General features: G+C 38.1%; 1 protein-coding gene across 6 annotated transcripts; it reads left to right on the top strand.

Moving 5' to 3' along the window:
• Positions 1-558: 558 nt before the first annotated feature.
• On the top strand, positions 559-16,641 carry LOC103713533 (protein BLISTER-like). 6 transcript variants are annotated; one of them, XM_017844389.3, is made up of 14 exons: positions 563-773; positions 866-1,048; positions 2,076-2,763; positions 2,872-3,464; positions 3,989-4,108; positions 4,887-4,952; positions 6,245-6,355; positions 10,541-10,617; positions 11,198-11,265; positions 11,660-11,773; positions 15,084-15,283; positions 15,418-15,486; positions 15,749-15,904; positions 16,211-16,641. In XM_017844389.3, exons 2-14 carry the CDS (start codon positions 974-976, stop codon positions 16,289-16,291), a joined length of 2,418 nt encoding a protein of 805 aa, XP_017699878.2. In that variant the 5' UTR covers positions 563-773; positions 866-973; the 3' UTR covers positions 16,292-16,641. The 6 variants fall into 6 exon arrangements, 5 of the variants coding, with proteins under 5 accessions (XP_038972312.1, XP_017699878.2, XP_008798718.2 ...); XM_008800496.3 differs by having other exon boundaries at positions 563-1,048; positions 2,076-2,157; positions 2,245-2,763; XM_008800497.3 differs by having other exon boundaries at positions 563-1,048; positions 2,872-3,174; positions 3,274-3,464.
• Positions 16,642-19,602: the final 2,961 nt, after the last annotated feature.

Below are 19,602 nucleotides of genomic sequence, written 5' to 3'. Positions count from 1 at the left end.
TCATCTTTGCAAACCAGGTCTATTTTCTCTATCTCATTCAATCTTTTATCTCTCTCTCTCTCTCTCTCTCTCTCTCTCTCTCTCTCTCTCTCTCTCTCTCTCTCTCTCTCTCTCTCTGTGCTTGCACTGTTCTTTCTTGATTTTTTGTTTTTTTTTTTTTGCTAAAACGGAAGTATCATACATAACGTGCATGGATAAAGCCAAAAAAATCAAAAAACAAAACATCGCGGAGGGCATTGTTCTCCCTTATTTCTTTGTAAACCAGAGCTTCTTTCTCTCTTATTTTGGTGGGATCTTCCCCCAAAGCCACTAACATAGCAATTTTTTTCACCAATTATCTCTCTACCATATCTTGATCTATCGATATCTTTTTGCTATGTCGTAAAATACATGCCATCTATGCAGCTTTAATGATGATGGCTTAATTGAATTATTTTTATAATGTCATGGGTGACATTGTAACTGCAAAGTGTTGCGGACTCAAATGAGTTTCAAGCCAAGGCTTAGGGACGAATTTGTCTATTTTCGAAATCTTCAAGCAAATTTATGTCCGGTCCAGTGTCCGTGTCAGACCGAACGGAACGTCATCCCTCCGCCCGTTCCGGTCCGATCTTTGAACTCTGGAGCCGATTCCACCCACTGCAGCGGACAGAAGCAGTGAAAGAGATCTGCGACTGCGAGGGATTCTCACGCTCTTGTTAAATCCCTGCCGAAATTAGGGCTTCTTTTCCCCTCTCGCCCGAGCTCTCTGTCCTCTGCCCCTCTAAGATCTCGTCCGTTATTTCGTTCTGCGATTCGGTTATTTCGTTCTTTCGATTCGTGTATTTTATCCCATTGTTTTTATAAATTTATCGCTTATTTCGAGATTCATCGCCGGGCTGCGTGGGAGCTGGAATCCTAGGTGACCTTGGGCCGGGGTTACGGCAAGCATTGGAGATTTTGGTGGATATCGGGCGGGGCTTGGGGTTTGGGCATGGCTTCAGCACAGGTCCTGCCAAATTCTGCCGCTTCTTCACGCAAAGGCCATCTGGAAGCTGGGAAGAAACGGGTACGGTATCAATCCATTTTGCGATGTGGTTTGATTTCTCTGTTTTGTTTGTGGAATCTTCTGAGATCTCTTTTCATAAATTCTCCAAAATACTCATCCTGGTTGCAAATCTTGAACCTTCTGATGATTGACAAGAAATAAATTTACTTCTTGAATTGAGGAACAGGGAGAATTTGGGGGGGGGGGGGGGGGGGGGGGTTAAATTAGTCATTTTCGAATAACTCTTATGCTCTATCTTGATTTCTGATTCTCGAGTTTGGAGTGAGTACTTTTGGTGAACTGGTGGAAACAGCTTGAAGTGAATATTTCTTGTCTTAGAATAGCCTATGGGAATCAACCTCCAGATTGACCACTTTTTCTTTTTGTCAAAATTTTTCACGGTTCTCTTCAACTGTATGTCACACGGTTCATCATTTGCAAATAATACTGAAACTCTACGTGCCACTATCTTGTCCCTTCAGAATTACAAAGTTGTTTGTTTGATTTTGGTATATACCACCTTGACAGGAAAGGGATCTTGAAAAAGTTCAAATTTTAAATAGAGTTTATCTTTTTTGGAAAATATTGGTAAAAGTTCACCAGCGCACTATTTAATATTTAATGAATCTGTGTCATAATATCATGGAACTCTGCTCGCTAAACACAATGATGGTGATGGAAAAAAGCTAATTTATGATATCATAGAACATACGAGGATTTGAAATAGAATTGTAATTTTTCATTTCTCTCCTGTTTCCCAGTTCCCCTCTTGAAACTTGTAGCCACAATCAGTAATCTGGTAGCCCTTTAAATAACCACTAAAATGTTTAGGAGACATTTTGCTATCGCATGCATACAACATGCATAACATTTTCTATGAGTTGAATTGCTATTGTATGTTTTATTGTTTGTTCTTGACATCATAGATGTTAAATATTATTGTAAAGCATGCATCTTTGCTTGTATGGACATTAGGTGTATTAAGCTGATCTTAATCTTTCATAAGGAAGAACTCTGATATCTGGGATGATTGTTTTTCCTGGATCAGCTAGAGGAGTTTCGTAGGCAAAAGGCTGCTAAGAAGGCTGCATCTACTGGTCAGTTGCAGGCAGCTGATGTTGATCAATATGGTAAACACTCTCCAAATAGTGAGCATGTGATAGATGGAGCTGCATCTGGTAGAGATGATATTGTTGTTACCAATCCTTCTGGATCAGTTACAGCTCATGAAAGTGAGACAGTTAATTCTTCCCAAATCACTGGTGTTGGTTCCTCAAATGGGACATCTGCAACCTCTTCTACCTGGCTTAGTGGCGATCATACACTAAATGGTGGATCAGAACAAGAAGCTGGGAGTGATGAGGTTTCTAAATTGTATGGAAGCTCAGGCTTCTCTCTGCTGGCTAATGGTTATTATGACCACTTCAGAGAGAACAATGAGCTTGCCCATACCAAATCTGAACCAACTGATGTTATTACAGCAGATCAGCTTAGTAGTTCAGATTCAGTTTATACAAAGCCAAATGTTGACGGGAACATAAACCATTCAATTTTTCATTATTCAGATAAAGCTCAATCAGGTGGAAACAGAAATTCTTCAGGAATTTATATGCATGATCCTGATGCATCCGGTGTTTATCATACGAGCACTCATCCTGTGACGTCAGAAAGTATTTCTGCACTGAACAGGTTGGGGTTTCCCAGCACTTCAGCCGATACGTCTGGAGTACGTAAAGGTATATGTAGTTTTCATATTTTCCATCAAACTGCTTAATGATGATTTTCCTTTCTTGAATTAACTTCTGATGTGGGGTTGCTGCTTTGTGCAACCGCCAAATAAACAGACTCAACTCTTGCAGTGGAGCAACCTTTTCATGGTGGCAGTATGCATCATGATAGTGCTTTGGGTATTAATAAAGGAGGGAAGATTTCTCATGCCATTAGTCATCACCTCAATGTTGTTGGCAGTGCACCTTGGCATGCATCAGAACCATCATCTGCAGATCCTAGTTCAGCTTTTAGAAGCTCCTCTAACCAAAATCCATTTCCTTCATCTGGTTATGGAACTACTGCTGGTCGATCTCGCCCATCTTTTCTTGATTCCCTTGGTGTGCCTAGAGTAGCTTCTCTGTCTCATATGCCATATGGTGAGCTTGAGAAAGCCAATCCACCTGCTTCTTTTAATAGTCCAAAATTCGACAGTGCGGAGACTCTCTTATCATCTTCTCACCAGCTGCTGTCTGCAGAGAACAGCACTGTTGAGCAATCCTGTAACCCAAGAACTTCAGGTGTTAATATTGAGAAGAAGCCATCCCTGACTTCTGTTTCTATGAATGATGTGCAACTTTTGAATCAGGGGGCGGTGGATCATGATATGCAGAGGGACCACAATATCCCAACTGTGAAGAAAGATGAAGATTTTGCAGCATTGGAGCAGGTGATTATTTTTATATCTTTTAATTTTCTCCTCTGTATGCCTTTATATTGCGTTTTTGTTGCTATTTACAGGCTAGTACATGAACTCAGAATGAAGGAAAAAGGAGTCAGCTAACTGGTTTAGTTTCCCTTGCAGAAAAAGTGAATTATGTATTTTCCACTTGAATTCTTGTTCATTTGTTAAACACTGCATATTTACAAATAAAAGACATTAGAACAGCTGTTAAACATGATTATTAACAACAGTACACAACTAAACCTTTTTGACCTGCAAAACTGTAGATGTAGTTGATGGATGTCAAAGGTTTGAACTTACTCAAAGTAGAAATCCAATTAATTGAAAATGAGAAAACTTTGCCTGAAACCTACTTATATGACTTCTAAAACAACATTCTTACTTTAAATTTTCACTTATGTGTACTTAATTATTGTGAACTATCACCACCATGTGATTGTTATTATCTTTACTTATTGTGAATTGTTAGGATCTTTTTCATTTCTGTCCATAGTGCTTGTCTTTTGCAGTACATTGAAGATTTGACACAAGAAAAGTTTTCTCTGCAAAGAGCTCTTGACACATCACGAGCACTAGCAGAGTCTTTGGCTGCTGAGAATTCATCTCTGACTGAGAGCTATAACCAGCAGGTGCGTTATCTGATTATGAGTTGGTCTGAAGCTGTATCCATGTATTTAAAAAGCTGAAGATTTGATTGCGTCACATTTTTTGCTAGCAGTTCTGACTTTCCTTCTCGATCTCATTTAGTACTTGTTACATGTTGCCTGAGGTGTAGCTAGTACTGTTTGACTTTTAAATGACATGCCACTTTCGTTCAGGTTGATGTGGAATATACAATATTTGCTACATGGTATGCTCGTTGATGTACATAATGAAAGCTCATATACTCCCCAGTGACTATAAATCTGGCAGCCTGGTTCTATTGAGTGACAATATAAGAGGCCAATAACTGCCTAAATATATTAACATCATTAGAACATCAATTATATATGGAATGAGAACAAGGTCTTACTTTTCTGGTTGGATTAGTTATGTGTAGCTTCATGGTGGGGATTTTAAGTTCGTCTTATCTGGAATAACTACTGTTATCATTCATGCAAAGGAATATCCACTGTGATAGACAAGTCTTTGTACTGCACAAGGCTATGCCGAACTACCCTCCTGTCATGATATTTATGTAGGAAGATAAATGAAAAAAAATATTGGTTTATTGGATATTGGAATCTCTATGATTTCTTAAAAAATAAAAGAGTTCTCACTCTGTTCATCCTAAGATTACACTTTTATTTCTGTTGCAGTCCATCTTTAGGTATGTAGAAATTAATAAATCAACCCTGCTGTATTTATTCCTCTATAGTTACTGTATTATTTCATATTTTACATCTAAGCTTTGATTTTTGATTTCAGGGAAAGGTTATCAGCCAGCTAAAATCTGACATGGAAAGGCTGCAGGAAGAAATTAAGGCTCAATTGGTTAGTCCTCTGTGCCCTCCCCTTGTTGGCATTGCATGTTACTATAATAGATGTGAAATATATACTATATATATGTACATATGGGAGAGAGGGTGGAGGGTCGGTTCATGGAGTGGGTATGTGTGCATGCATATATATGTATTTATCATATATTTTGCATGTCTGTGCATGTTTATATGTTCGTACATATATATGGTATCTTTTGCATTTCAGTGTTTAAGAACTTGAGACAATACATTTCTGGAGTTTGTATTTTTCTACAATAGGGTTGGCACTTGGCAAGGTGGTTGGTTCGGGTTGGTCGTGTTTGCAAGCTCAATTCATATTTGACCTGTCTTCAAATTGTGACTGCTTGATCCATACCTGACCACAGGTCAATCACAGGGACCTGATTTGACCTGACTGACCCTTACTTTGCCTGCAATACAAATCATGCCAATCCAACCGGACACTAACTTATCTAGCTTGACTTTACCCATTTTAACCTGGTATGTCTTCACCTGGCCTGACCCATCTCAGCCGGACCTGTCTTATCCATGTCATGCTAAAATTCCCAACAAAACAGAAAAGGAAAAAGAAGACATGATTTGACTTAATTTTGTTAAAAAGTGATATATGTTACTAATTTTATTTCCACTAAAAATGAAACAGCAAATAGCAAATAAATATAAAGGATCCAAGTTAATCTGACTTGGGCGGATCAGCCTGACCCAAAAAAACTCTACCCTCGAGACCCACATTGGTGTAAACTGTAAAGCTATGTAGGGTTTGGTTGGAGCAGGCCAGTTTTTGCCACCCTACCCTGTGCAATGTTAACAGAAATTGTCTGCACTCTGCAGTTAATTCCAACTCATGCATCTGAGTTGGGTCTTTTCTAATTAGTTGAACCTCATGTTTCATAGATTTCCAGTGTCTTTTTTTGTGGTTATCTGTCATGTCAATAAAGGAGCACCCCAATAGATTATGCCATGACACAGATGCTCAGTTTTGCATTACATGCATTTGTTTTTCTTTTTCCTGCTAGGTGAGCAGCAGATATATGTTTTTTTTCCTATTTAAAAATGAAGAATTTCATTATGTGACAGAATGATTTATAGTGGTGGTTAATCATTTTTCAAATTTTAATTCCCTTGTCTTATGTGAACCCATTCTTCATATAAAAAAAGGACGCTGTGCTTCTTCTTCATATTCTCACTTTATATAAGGTGTATGTACGATTTTCTTGTTTTTCTATCATTCATTATCCTATTCAAGCAATTGTTATTCGCTCATTATCTTATTATATATGACAGCTGGCACTGGAGTCTGTCAAAATGGAATATGCAAATGCACAGCTAGAATGCAATGCTGTTGATGAGAGAGCAAAAATACTTGCATCTGAAGTCATTAGCTTAGAAGAGAAGGTAGTCATTTTTTCCTTTTTCCTTTTCTATATTTAGGCTAGTTCTTTGTCAATGACTTTCTACATGGAGCTTATTTAATTGATTTGAGACTTCTTAAAAGGAGACTATCTTGCGTAAACCTTGTGGAGACGACACTTAATCAATAATTGGAAGGACTTGCAGGATGTTACTGAAAGTTTTTTCATTCACCATAATGAATAATAAATTTTTGTTTTTCAATGTTGACATCTATCTTTCACGCCTTTCTTTTCTTTTCTTTTCTTTCTTCTGTTTATCTTGTGGTAATCATAGTAGCATGGTCGGCAGAACCGTTCCGAACCGTCCGGTTCTGGATGTTCCGAGTTGTACTGGCGGCGGACCAAGACGGTTCCGACAACGAAAACAAGAACCAATGATGGAGGGAGAGAAGGAGAAGGAAAAGAGGAATAGAGAGAGAGAGTGGGGGAGGGAGAGGGAGAGGAAGGAAGAGATAGGAAGGTGGACGTCGGCCAGTGGTGGCCGGGGAGCCGTTGTGTGGAGGAGGCGGAGGCCGGAGAGTTGCCGTGCGGAGGCGGAGGAGGGGCTCCACTTCCAGTCTCCTGTTTCGATCGAAACAAGAGCCCGGAGGGGGCCCCATTGCCGATATTCATTTAAAAATCACAAATAAAAGGGGCCCCCCTCCGGGCCCCTATTTCAAATGAAACTGGGGACCGGAGGCGGAGCAGTTCGAAACAGGAGACCGGAGGTAGAGCCCCTCCGCCTCTGCACGGCGGCTCCCTAGCCTCCGTCTTTTCCGTGCGGTTGTTTCCCGGCCTCCGCCTCCTCCACGCGGGGCCTCTTCTCTCCCGTTCTCCTCTCCTCCGCCTCTTCTACTGTGTCGATATAGGCCTAGCCCAACATGGCACGGGGCCGTACCGGGGCCCAATACCGACACTGCAGTCCTTGCATAGTAGTTTGCTGATGTGGCTGTAAAACATTTTAAGCATGAATGAGCCATAAGTTTGTAAGACGATCTATAGACCCAATCCCATATAAATGGAAAAGCTTCTCGGTTATGTATGTGAATCCATCTTATATATTTTCTTGTTTCTTTTATGGGTTTGCAGCTACAATACTTACACATTTTGTGTAGAATAAGATCATGAAATGTTATGGTGAGTGAATGGCCAGCAACTGTTGTTTCCTTTCCCTTTATGGGCTCTCATAAGTTACTTCTACCTTCTAGTTTATTAGGAAATATACTCATAATAAATAGCCTTTAGAACCTAGTATCCATTATAGCAAAATACAATTTAAACTTTTGTGCCCGTTTGGCATCGCTTTGTTTTTTGATTTCTATTTTTGGAAATAAAATCATAGTAACCAAGATAGAAGAACAAGTTTGGAGCTATTGTTCTTATTTTCTATTTTTTAATTTTTTATTATTATTTCTAAAAAGATGAAAGTAAGAAAACCTTATTTTCAATATTTTAAAAAATAAGAAACTCATAATTTTTTTTCCACCACCAACACCACCTCCATCACCACTGTAGTTGTCTCTTCTACCACCACCTCCGCCACCACAATCACCACCGCTATCGCTGCTTTCATCACACCGCTGCCATTGTTGCTACCTACGACATATTGCCGATACCCCTCTCCACCATTACCATCGATGCCTCATCACTGCTACCATCATCACCACCTCCACCACCTTGCTAGCACTCTTGCCGCCGCCGCCGCCGCCACCACCATTGCCACCTCCACTGCACACTACCACCACCATCTCCACCACACCACTGTCGCCATTACTGTAGCATCCACCATATCATTAGTGCTCCTGCCACTACCATTATTGTTGTCACCTCTGCCATACTGGTGTCCCACCACCAATGCCACTGGTTCCTCCACTGCCTCAGTCATTACTAGCATCACCTTGGCCACTATTACCATGTTTATATTTTAAAAAATAATTATTTATTCCAAACATGTTTATATTTCTAAATTTAAAAATATAAATAGAATTTCTAATTTTCTATTTCTGAAAATAGAAAAAATGAAAGTGATGCTTAGAAAATTTGTATCCATGGCTTTCTTTAAAGTGGTGATGGGCCAAGCTTTGAAGGTGACGGACCTTTCAAGCTAATTGACAAGCCTTAAGCTCTTTTGTGTTGATGAAAGTTAGTTAGCATTCTTTTGATCCCATTTTGTTAGTTTGGTCAAAATGATTTGTTCTAAATGCTATTTGGTCAGTATACTTTTAACCAAGGAATGCTGAACCGGCCCGTACCGGTGTTAAAAATCGGTATCGGCCCATACCGGCCGGTTCAGCCCGTACCGGTGTTAAAAATCGGTATCGATTCGTACCGGCACGTACTGGTCGGTATCGGCCCGAACCGGCCTTCTGTACCGGGCCGTAGCAGTTCCAAATTTTTTTAGGACTTTTGGATGCGTGAACCAAGCCAAACTAGTAGTATTGGCGCCCACCGGTACGTCGGTACGGTCGGTACGGCGGACCTTTTAACATAATTTTCTATTCATATTACTTGTAATTTGAACTGTGATTTCTAAGATACTACTGCTTGACACGTCCAATGTACGTACGTGTCTGTGAAGGAAAAAATGTCAAAATGTCAAGTGTTGTCCTATGCTTGGAGCTACCATGTGAGAGTTGCATGGAAGTTTGGTAATTATTGCAATGTTGGAGCCAAAAGGAGGTTGAAGTCCTATCTTTAGGAGTTTCCATTATAATAGTAGAGATATAAGAAGCTTAACATTGAACTTCTAAACGTCAATTTCAATCAAATGTATACAATCCTCCACATTGCATGAAATTTTCACTTGGGAGTTTAGGTTGTGTGGTGAAGTGACATCTCCATCCATGACAGGCTTTAGCAAATGCGAGAAAATGAATTCTTCAAGAATGAGTTAAAGAGAGAAAATTTCAGGATAGTCTCACAAAAGCTCTAGATCAAGTTGACGCATGTGCATGTTGAGGAATATATTCCTTTTTTATTGCAATGCTGGAGCCAAACGGAGGTTGAAGTCCTATCTTTAAGAGTTCCCATTATAATAGTAGAGATATAAGAAGCTTAACATTGAACTTCTAAACATCAATTTCAATCAAATGTATACAATCCTCCACATTGCATGAAATTTTCACTTGGGAGTTTAGGTTGTGTGGTGAAGTGACATCTCCATCCATGACAGGCTTTAGCAAATGCGAGAAAATGAATTCTTCAAGAATGAGTTAATGAAAGAAAATTTCAGGATAGTCTCACAAAAGCTCTAGATCAAGTTGACGCATGTGCATGTTGAAGAATATATTCCTTTCTTATTTTAAAGTAGGATGTGGCAAGGCATGTAAATCATCAATCCTGGTTTAATGTGAGTTTTGTATCATGAGAGGTGATTGCTAGTTTATAGGTGCTGCTTGAATATAGATGATTGTAACATATACACAGATATCTTTTGGTTTTTCTTTTCTTAAGGTGAGATGGCATCAAATAACTTTCCATTATTATTTGTAATACTGTAGGTTTTTGTATTAGTAGTAACTGGCTATGGTAGAGCTTTAACTAAGGTCATTGCTAACATAACATCTTTTTACTTAGAAGTTTTAATAAATGCGAGTGCTCTCCCTTTCTTGGTGAGGATACCAATTTTTAAATGTGATGGCTCATTCAATGTAGTTGATGGTTATTATGCCATATCAATTCCATATCTTAGTTTTTAGTTTAGCCAGTCAGAAAACCTTCCATCAACTCATCAGCCACTTGCAATTCAAACTCTGCCTTGTTATATAGATTTGCGATCTTCTTATCTTTTAAAAATTCCTGTTCTTACGTACTTATTATTCAGGTTTACTAGAATTTCATTATCTGTTGAAAGAAATTCTAGCAATGTCAAAACTTAACCCTATCTTTAGAATCATAAGCTAAATCTAAACCCTTTTTGTCCACTGTAATCTGGAACTTAAACTCAGGGTTCTTAATTAGCCAATCCAAGCCTATTTTTTGGATCGTTCCAAGTAGGCGAGAGAATAGGCTGGTGAATGAGAATTCACCAACATGCTCTTTCCTTTTGATATTTGCTGGTGAATCATGGTCTGGTATGGATCAGTCTGATAGAAGAGATGTTTTCGGCATCAACAATCTAATGAAGGATTGCATGCTTTGGTTGATGATCTCATTCATTTTCTTATACATTTATATATACATTTTATAGGCACTCAGATTGAGATCAAATGAGCTGAAGCTGGAAAAACAATTGGAGAATTCGAATTCTGAAATCACTTCATACAAGTAAGTTTGACATTGTTTCCGGATTGTCTCTAGGTTAAATTTGTTAGTGCTGGATGCTGAATTGGAAAGGAACTGGATATGTTGCTTTGATGTGCAGTGAGTTGTTTTAAGATGGAGATGGAAACGTAAGTGTTTATAATTACATCTTATGCTGCTGTTTTCCGTAGTCCAATAAAGCAAGAGTAATCTCTGCAGTAGTTAAAATTAAGCGTTAGGTTTTTACCTATATCAAGTCAATTAATGTTTAAAAATTTAAGCCCTTCTATATATTATCTCTTCAAAATTTGAAACGTTTCCTAGCTTAACTTATCATAACCATTCTCTTGAATAAACAAACTTGTTGAGTCAGGTTGATGAGAGTTTGATAGTTACCATGAGCAATGAAAAAAAATTGAAGTTCCTGAACTTGTAGAGCATATAACCATCAGTTTATGCTGGCTAGACTTTTATGGATCCAGAAAGTATCACAGTAGGATCCAGAAAGTTGATTCCAAACAGTTGGGATAAAGTTTATCAGTTGTGGTTTGCAGTTCCATGGCTAAAATCCTTAACCACTTTTTCTTCTTTCTGAATCATACAGACGTAAGGTGTCCATTTTAGAGAGGGAGCGCCAGGATTTTCAGTCTACAATTAATGCTTTGCAAGAAGGTATAATTTTCTTAGCCTGTAACTTGGTATTTTCAAATTAGATGTTACCATCACCTGTAAAATATGGCAGTTCCAGATTCTTGAGATTTCTGACAGAGTTCATTGTAGAAATAACAATTTTTTAATCTAATTGGTTGTTTGCTTGTCACCCTCTACTTAAGGAGAAAAATGCTATAAACACATAATTGTTGCTAATAAATTTCCCTTCCATGCATTGTAAATTCCTTATCCTGTTTACAGAATTTTTTTTCTTTATTTTGTTTAATTTAGTGCTTTATATGTGGAAATAAGTTCTTCTGTGCATTGCATGTTGTGCATGCAATCTCATAGACGAGCACATTGCTTGTCATGAATAAACTCGCCTTTGGTTTTTGATTATATTTGTATTGCACAGAGAAGAAACTTTTGCAGTCTAAGCTACGGAAAGCAACTTCAGATGGAAAAGTCAAAGATACAACAAAAACTTCCCCTACTGGAAGAGATGCATCTACTTCTACGGAGGATTTAGGTTTGAAACTGACACATGCTAAGCTTGGTCATGAATCTCACATGCTAATCTCTGTTATTACTGAATCATGCACTTATAAGTAGGGACCGAAATTCTTATAGTAACATCTGGAAGTTAGCTTTGCACTGTGTATATCATACTTGTTTAGCAGTACCAGACATCTCAGGATAAACATCTTTGATTCCATAAATAGCTGATGATTAGTGATTTCGCGAGAACAGATCTAAATATTAAGAATTTAGTTTGGTTCATTTTTCTATTAACCAAATGATCAACAAATTCCAGGATCTTTGTTTAGTTTATTATGTTTGTACCATTGAATTATTTAAAGATGAAGGTTATTGGATAGTTCTTTGTCCTCTTGTCTTGAGCTTGTTTTGATCATTTAAGGATCTTAATCATCTATAAGATGATGGAATTTTACTCTTTTAGAAAATTCTGTTTGGTTGAAGAAATTAATTATTTTAGATATATGTGCTGTTGCATAGGTTTATGGATGGCTATTTAAGTTGTTTAATAGATTTCGTCCTTTGTATTCAAAGTTTCAAACTGCTCTATAAGTTGTAAAAACCCATAAGTGGCAGTCCAGGCAAACAAGGGTGACTGGTTCTTGTGGTCATTTAAAAAGGCTGAACAGCCCTGGTTTCCTCTCTCTCTCTCTCTCTCTCTCTCTCTCTCTCTCTCTTCTCTCTATCTCAGTAGCTGAAAACATTGTTCTAAGTTCTACATTTTCTTCTGTCTGTAGGCATGTCAAAGTGTTGTTCCTGCATTAGAATTTTCTGCAAAGCAAAGTAGTGGTTTTCAGTTGACGCCTTAAAGCCTATTCTTTCTATTTTCCTAAAGACCTAGGGGGCGTTTGGTAACCCCAACAGGATCACCACGGTGATCTAAGATCTCTGGTGATCCGAATGCTGGGGTGACTTGATCTCCGGTGATCTAAGATCAATGTATTTGGTAGGCCATGGTTCAGTGATTAAAAATCTCCGGATATCCATGAGTAACTTGTTTGGTATGGTATGGGAATCCAAGATCACTGACCACATAATACCACAAATACCCTTGATATATCTTAGATGGATTTTTTTATGTATTTTTAATTCTCATGAATTAAAAATATAAATCAATATACTAATTCCTATAATAACTTCATAATTTTGTCACATATTCTACTTTTAGTAGCCCTTATCATATATTTATTAATCATATAAAATATATTATAATAAAATATTAATATATTCTATAAAAATATTTTTATTACTCCTATAAATTATTAATATTATAAAAATATGTTATTTTTCATTATAGAATTAATATTTTTATTTATACTTATAACAGATTTTTTTAATACTAATAATTATTTTGATTAGAAAAGTAAGGTAAATAGAAGTAATATAGTAATATATTAAATATTTTTATTATATAAATATAAAAAATAATAATATATTTCTACTAGAATTTAAAATTATCCTTCAATAATAATGGGATAATAATATGATTAGTAATATATTATAATATAATATATATCATTAATATAATATATAATATCAATATTATATATATATATTGACATAATATATTGATGGTATATTGATATATCAATTTTTTTGCTAACCTGAGGGGCATTTCTGTCTTTAACTTTCAACCCAGGATCACTGCCCTAGGGTGATCTTGAATTTCCGACCTCAAGGACGGGTATCCCATCACCGAATTGGGGGGTGATTTGAGGAGTGGAGGTGATTTAAGATCACCGCCATGTAGGATCACCGTGGTGCAACCAAACATGGTGATCTCATCACCTCCACCCACATCACCCTTGATCTTAGGACGATCACCCCATACCAAACGCCCCCTAGAGTCCTTGCATTTTTCAAGGACGATTAACTTCAAAGGGTTCTAAATTAGTTATATGTAGAATTAAGGAGGATTTCACTCACACCCCTGTTCCCTCTGCTTTCTGGTTCGTTTGCTTCATTTTTTCTTTCTACCATCACTGGATCCATGACTAAGGGGGTCATCATCTTTTGTTCACAGCCCATTGTGACTGGATCTATGGCAGAAGATCGTCTTCCTTGCAGGATCTGTTTAGGAGGAAATTCGTTTCTGTCGAATTTGAAGAGGAGGATGCCTGCCTTTGCCTATTCTGGGAGAAGGGCAATAGATCTGTGGAAGTTGATGCCCGTAGTTGCCAGATTTTAGAGGGCTGGTAGTCTTTGCTTCGACCCTCTTCCTCTTGTTGATTTTTTCTTTATTTTGTTGGTTCCAGAACTCCCTGCTCCAATGCAACCTAAATTCTAGTGTCAAGACTCATGAGAAGGAGAATTAAATGAGATAGTGGGAGAAGGAGAATTAAATGAGATAGTGACCTGGTTTGGCCCGTGGTCGGCTTGCAGTTAGACCGGTAACCTGAGACTTAGCCACAACAATGGGTCAGGCCGGGTCGGCGGGTTCAGAACACTGATTTCTTGTCCTTATTTGGGGAAAGAAGGAAAAAAGGGATGTTGGCCACCTTTTGTTGATATGGAAGTCAAATTGCTTGGAATTATAAAATATGGTCGTTCGTTACTTCTCTTGAGCATTTCGAACCTCCGTTATTCCTCCTTTTCACTCGATGCTTTCAATGTAGAAAATTAAGATTAGAAAAAGTGTAAGCTGTTTGAAGTTGTGGTGGGGAAACCACCTTTTCATAAAGCAAAGTGTAAACTGTAAAACTATTCACATTTTGCTTTATGGGAGAATGCAGAAAGAAATATAGAAGAAATAACTGTGCAGCCGCAAGAATGGCCACACTACAACACAATGCTGCTGAAGTCACCATTAACATAGATCCATGATTAGTCATGAATTGTTCATGATTAATCTGTAGAGTTCATATTTAGCAAACAGTTTATAAATAACTCCATTATTCAGTTCAAGTCTGAATGACCATTTGTATTAGAATATTCTGTGTGTGGTTTAGAAACTTTTCAATAATTTAGAGATTGTTGCGACTATAAAACCAAGAATACTTATCATGTGAAAACTATGCATCTATACTAAAAGACATAAAATTAACAAAGAACGGTTTATTATTGATTTCGATCTATGTTTTCCAGTTCATGAGATGGAATCACCTTTTTTAAGTATTCCAGTAACCACATCCATTCTAGACACTACTACAACACGGACTGCTAACAAGCTTCCTGGTTGATGCCCACTTTTTCAGTCCTAAATTGACTCAAATTGGATAAATCATTATGGGCTCCTTACTATCATTTATACCTCTTCTATTGCTAAATAAATTCCATCATGAACTATGAAATTTCACTTCCAGGTGTTGAACATGTGAATTTGGTTGATGGGGAGAGGAGTGTTCCAGAGACAATGCTCAACAGGAGCCTAGATGCCCTTCAAGATATCAGACCGTTCATGTCTCTTCCTGAAGATGGAAGATTAAATCTTCCAGATGGATCTGGCAATATTCCAGTAGATCAGCTTAGAATGATTGACAATATCAGTTCGTTGATATCTGAGGTATGCATTTAAGTATATCTTGATATATTTTCCAAGTGTGCAATTGTTCCCAAAATAATGTTCAAACCCTTTTTTTCCATTCACTGTTAAAATCCTTTATTTTGTCAAATTTATTGCACATTGGGTACTTGCAGCTAGCGCTGGAGAAAGAAGAGCTGGTGCGGGCTCTGAAAATAGAATCATCTAATTGTTCCAAGCTGAAGGTAATATACTTATGGTGACAATTGTTGCTGGTAATTTAAATACATTGCACTGTTATATTTCTTTCAAACTAATTAACTGAGATCAGATAAATAAGTCTAATGTTTAAATTTCATTCTGTTATTCTATAATCTCATATGGTATGACAGTACTAATTAATCTAGAAATTTTTATTAGGATCATTTTGTTAGTATTTGTCAATCTGAAGGTCCTTAGCATGAGTCTGAAACTGCAACTAATACTTTTTAACATCGATGGTTGAAGGACTTGAGCAAAGATCTATCGCAAAAGCTGGAGGCACAGACCCAGAGGTTAGAGCTCATGACTGCTCAACGAATGGCCAACGAGAATGTTTTGACAAAGCCTGTAGATTCCCACATTATGCATGATACAACAGAGTATGCCGATGAAGGGGATGAGGTATGATAGTCATTAGACGATGTCATGGTTAACATGCGTATCTATTTAAGTGCAGGTGTTGATATTTTTGTCACTTGCTTCTTAAGAATTGTCCTGTTTTTAGAAGACTCAACATCTACAGGAAAGCTAGTCCAGTTGCTATTAGCTGGTTTGCACAACCAGCTGCCAATTGTTTTACGACTTGTAAATTGGCAATGCTTTATCTGCAAAACACCAAGCTTTTCCATCACTTGGTGGTGTTATCCTATAAGTCTACCGATCAGTTGTATGCTGCTAAACATTAGTCTGTTGTTTTTTCTCCTCCAGGTAGTTGAGAGGGCGTTGGCTTGGATAATGAAACTCTTCCCTGGAGGCCCAGCAAAGCGCCGCACTAACAAGCTTCTGTAACAGGGAAAAGAAGGAACTCTGTTACATATGGTGACACCGTCTTTCTTTTTTGTTTACTTTTTCTTAATATTGGTGATAGAATGGAGGTCTTTGAATCTGTATATTGCGTTGTTAAATTTAGTCATTCTTTTTTTTGATTAAAAAAAAATGGAATACTTGGTGTTTCTTCCATTAATCATGTATGGAAGTACACCCAGTGATTGGGAAGTACACACCATCATTCTTTTTGCTGAAAACTGTTTTGGGTTACCTTTGGGAGTGACAAGTGTAAGAAGGAACTGTTGTATTCATTATGTTGTATTTTCTTTCAATTTCTAAGTTGCTGTATCTGGAGACAGATCTTGGTGTCTGGCGGACTGACCCTTCGTTTGTGCTATACTCCATTGATGATGAGGATTTTACCATGCGGCAATTCCACATCTTGCAATTGCTGCGATGCTCGTCATCGAACAACCAGTGCTTATGAAATACCACTATATATGTGTGATCTCAGGACTTCGGCTGTTAAAAAGTATTGTCTTCCTCACGAGGGTGTATTAAATTCAATTCTACTGATTCTGAAGCAACGAGAGTTTAAAACTTGCTTGAGTGGTTTTTGCGTCAGGTTTAAGCATGCTACATTAAGTGATGGACGTGCAGGATTACCTTGTTATCATAGAGATTTCCTTGAACTACAGGAGGCTAACAAAGATCGAACTTTTGATATTATAACATGATGACACTGTGGATGATCTATCAGCTGCCTGTGCTCATGGTCGAGTTGCAAATAATACTTGTAATTTCTTTATCTTGTACTAGGTTCTCAACATGTCAACATCTACAGAAAATTGAGAGTCGTGTTACTGGTTTATTTTGGATTAGAATCAAACAGATTTACCAAGATGTGAAGTATTTTATTTTAATTTTAAAATCAAAATTAATTGAGACCATCATCTAATGTAGGTTGAAATCATTCAAAAAGGAGATGGGGTCAACTTTTTGATCTGACAACAGCTGGTGGTGATACTACACTGGACGACAGAACGCTTCCATTAGAAGCAGGATACTGTTAAAGGGAAGCTCGCTATTAGAATGATCTGATGGCAGAAATTTACTATCGGATTCATAAGACTCGAGAAAATAGAAAATATATGAGCAGATGATAACTGAGGATGGAAGTATGTATGTATGGAAAATATATATATACATATATAGATACAACTCTATTCGTCTCCTAATACACATGAAAAGGCCTCAAAACTTGCCAAATCTCCAATAGCATTCCAGATGTCCAATAGCAGAGGGTGAGCATCTGGGAAATGGTAACCCATCCTCAACCATCCCATAACAGTGCTTGAGTTTCCCTCCAAAAATAATATGACTGGCCCGAAGAGTCCTTGTTGCATATCTAATCCCTTCCTATGCTCCATGCAATTCAGCCAAAGGAATGATAGCGTCATAGCGAGGCAATCTCTAGCCACCAGGAGCACCAACTCTCTCTCAAGTTTATGAGTTTAGCTTGGCTAGAAGGCATAAGTTTAATTCAGATTAGTGTCGGCTCTCAAGAAATATGACAGTTATAACTAGAGAGTAATAAAATTCGCCCATCCTAATCTCATATATATACATAATACATATATATGTGTATATATATACACTCGACTACGTCCGATCATCCACGACGACTTATTGGCTCCAGCCTGATCTCCCACGGCAATGCATTAATTCACACGATCGTGCTCAATCATAACGGTAACTCGTTTGCCCCGTCACATCACAGGTAATCCTGTACTCCTCTATAAAAGGAAAACCCCTACCTCTTAGAGAAAGGTGTGAACTCTGAAAACTTTAGGAGATAATCTCTCTCCCTCCTCACATTAGCTCCCTCTGACTTAAGCATCGGAGGGCCGACGCCGGAAACCCCGGTCACCGGCTTCTTGCAGGTCCTCCGGAGGACGCAGCCCGCCGATGGACCGCCACCCGCCACTCTTGCTGGAGCTTCTCCTTCTCAGCCAGTGGTCGCCACTAGGTCCAATTTCCAGCAACAGAATTGTTGTAAGTACAAATGCTGCAAATTGAGCCTGAATCTAACTTAACCTTCATCGGTTTCCCTCTAGTAGAGGATGTATACAAACCAAGTTATTATGTTTGTCGAAGTTTAATTCTGTCGAAAATTTATTAAATGGACCAAGGAGCCAGTAGCTTAAACGCATAAATTAGGGTAACTAGCTAAGCAATCTTTTAAGACATAGGTGAACTCAATCATCAGGCTAGCATTGCACTTACAGATGATAGCATAAAGAAAATAGAGTCAAAGAGGGGTGGTTTACCAAATAGCCGCTTCATAAACGCAAAAGCTAAGGAACAACCAATCTCCTCTCCCCATGATTCGTCCCACTCCAAAGTGCATCTTGTAAATTGGAGTGGCTAGGACGTTTTCATTTCGTAGACACATTTGTAGACTGAAGGCACAAAACATCACACTCTACTATATTTTTATGTACAGCGTTCTAATTGAGTCGCTGCTACATTCCCTCCCTCTCCCCCGGTAGAACAGAAACGGTACAAAGACGCCTGGGTTCGGTGGCTCAACTCCAATGACGTCCCAATGCGTATCAGTTCGCATGAATGGAAAAAAAAATCATAAGCAAAATCAGAGAGAGAGAGAGAGAGAGAGACAGTTAGGGGGAAAAGGGGATGTCCTTGTGTCACCCTAACTTTTTTTTTTGGACACCTTCTTGAAGAACTGTTTGTAATTATCTTTTCCTTCTTTTGTTAAAGGGGAAAAAGAGGATGTCCTGGTGCCCCCCAATTTTTATTACTCCAACTTCTTCCATGTTCTAGTGGCATATTTGTAGGCAGTTGAACATTGACTGCTAACACTCATGGCAATAGACAATGCTTTTATCATACAATCATGATGACTCTTTTTATTAACTTACTGTCCATTATATAGAATAATAATTTTTTTAATATTTCTAATATGAGAAACGTTAGATATCTTGAACTTGGACCAGATTGACCTCGACAATCTCGGTATAAACCGAGGAAGGTAACATCGACCCAGCCGAGGTGCCAACCGACCGAGATGAACAGCTTCACCTCCGACCGAGGAGCCAATCGATACGTGCCGACTAGGACGGGTAGTTTTGGCAATTGACCGTCATGAGCTTTGCATCCAATGTGTGTCGAAACCGTACACTGCCCATGTCAAGATTATACTACATGCCACCACCTGACCATTGGTGCATGCTGACTCAGGTAACGACAAAACCGACTCTCCTATATAAAGAGGTAGTTCGGGAGATCTAATAACATGCACTATGCAATAT

This window comes from Phoenix dactylifera, unplaced genomic scaffold (assembly GCF_009389715.1).
Source record: "Phoenix dactylifera cultivar Barhee BC4 unplaced genomic scaffold, palm_55x_up_171113_PBpolish2nd_filt_p 000089F, whole genome shotgun sequence".
In the NCBI taxonomy this organism is placed as follows: domain Eukaryota; kingdom Viridiplantae; phylum Streptophyta; class Magnoliopsida; order Arecales; family Arecaceae; genus Phoenix; species Phoenix dactylifera.
The sequence above is the reverse complement of the archived record's forward strand: the minus strand, read 5'-3'. Positions and strand labels throughout refer to the sequence as shown.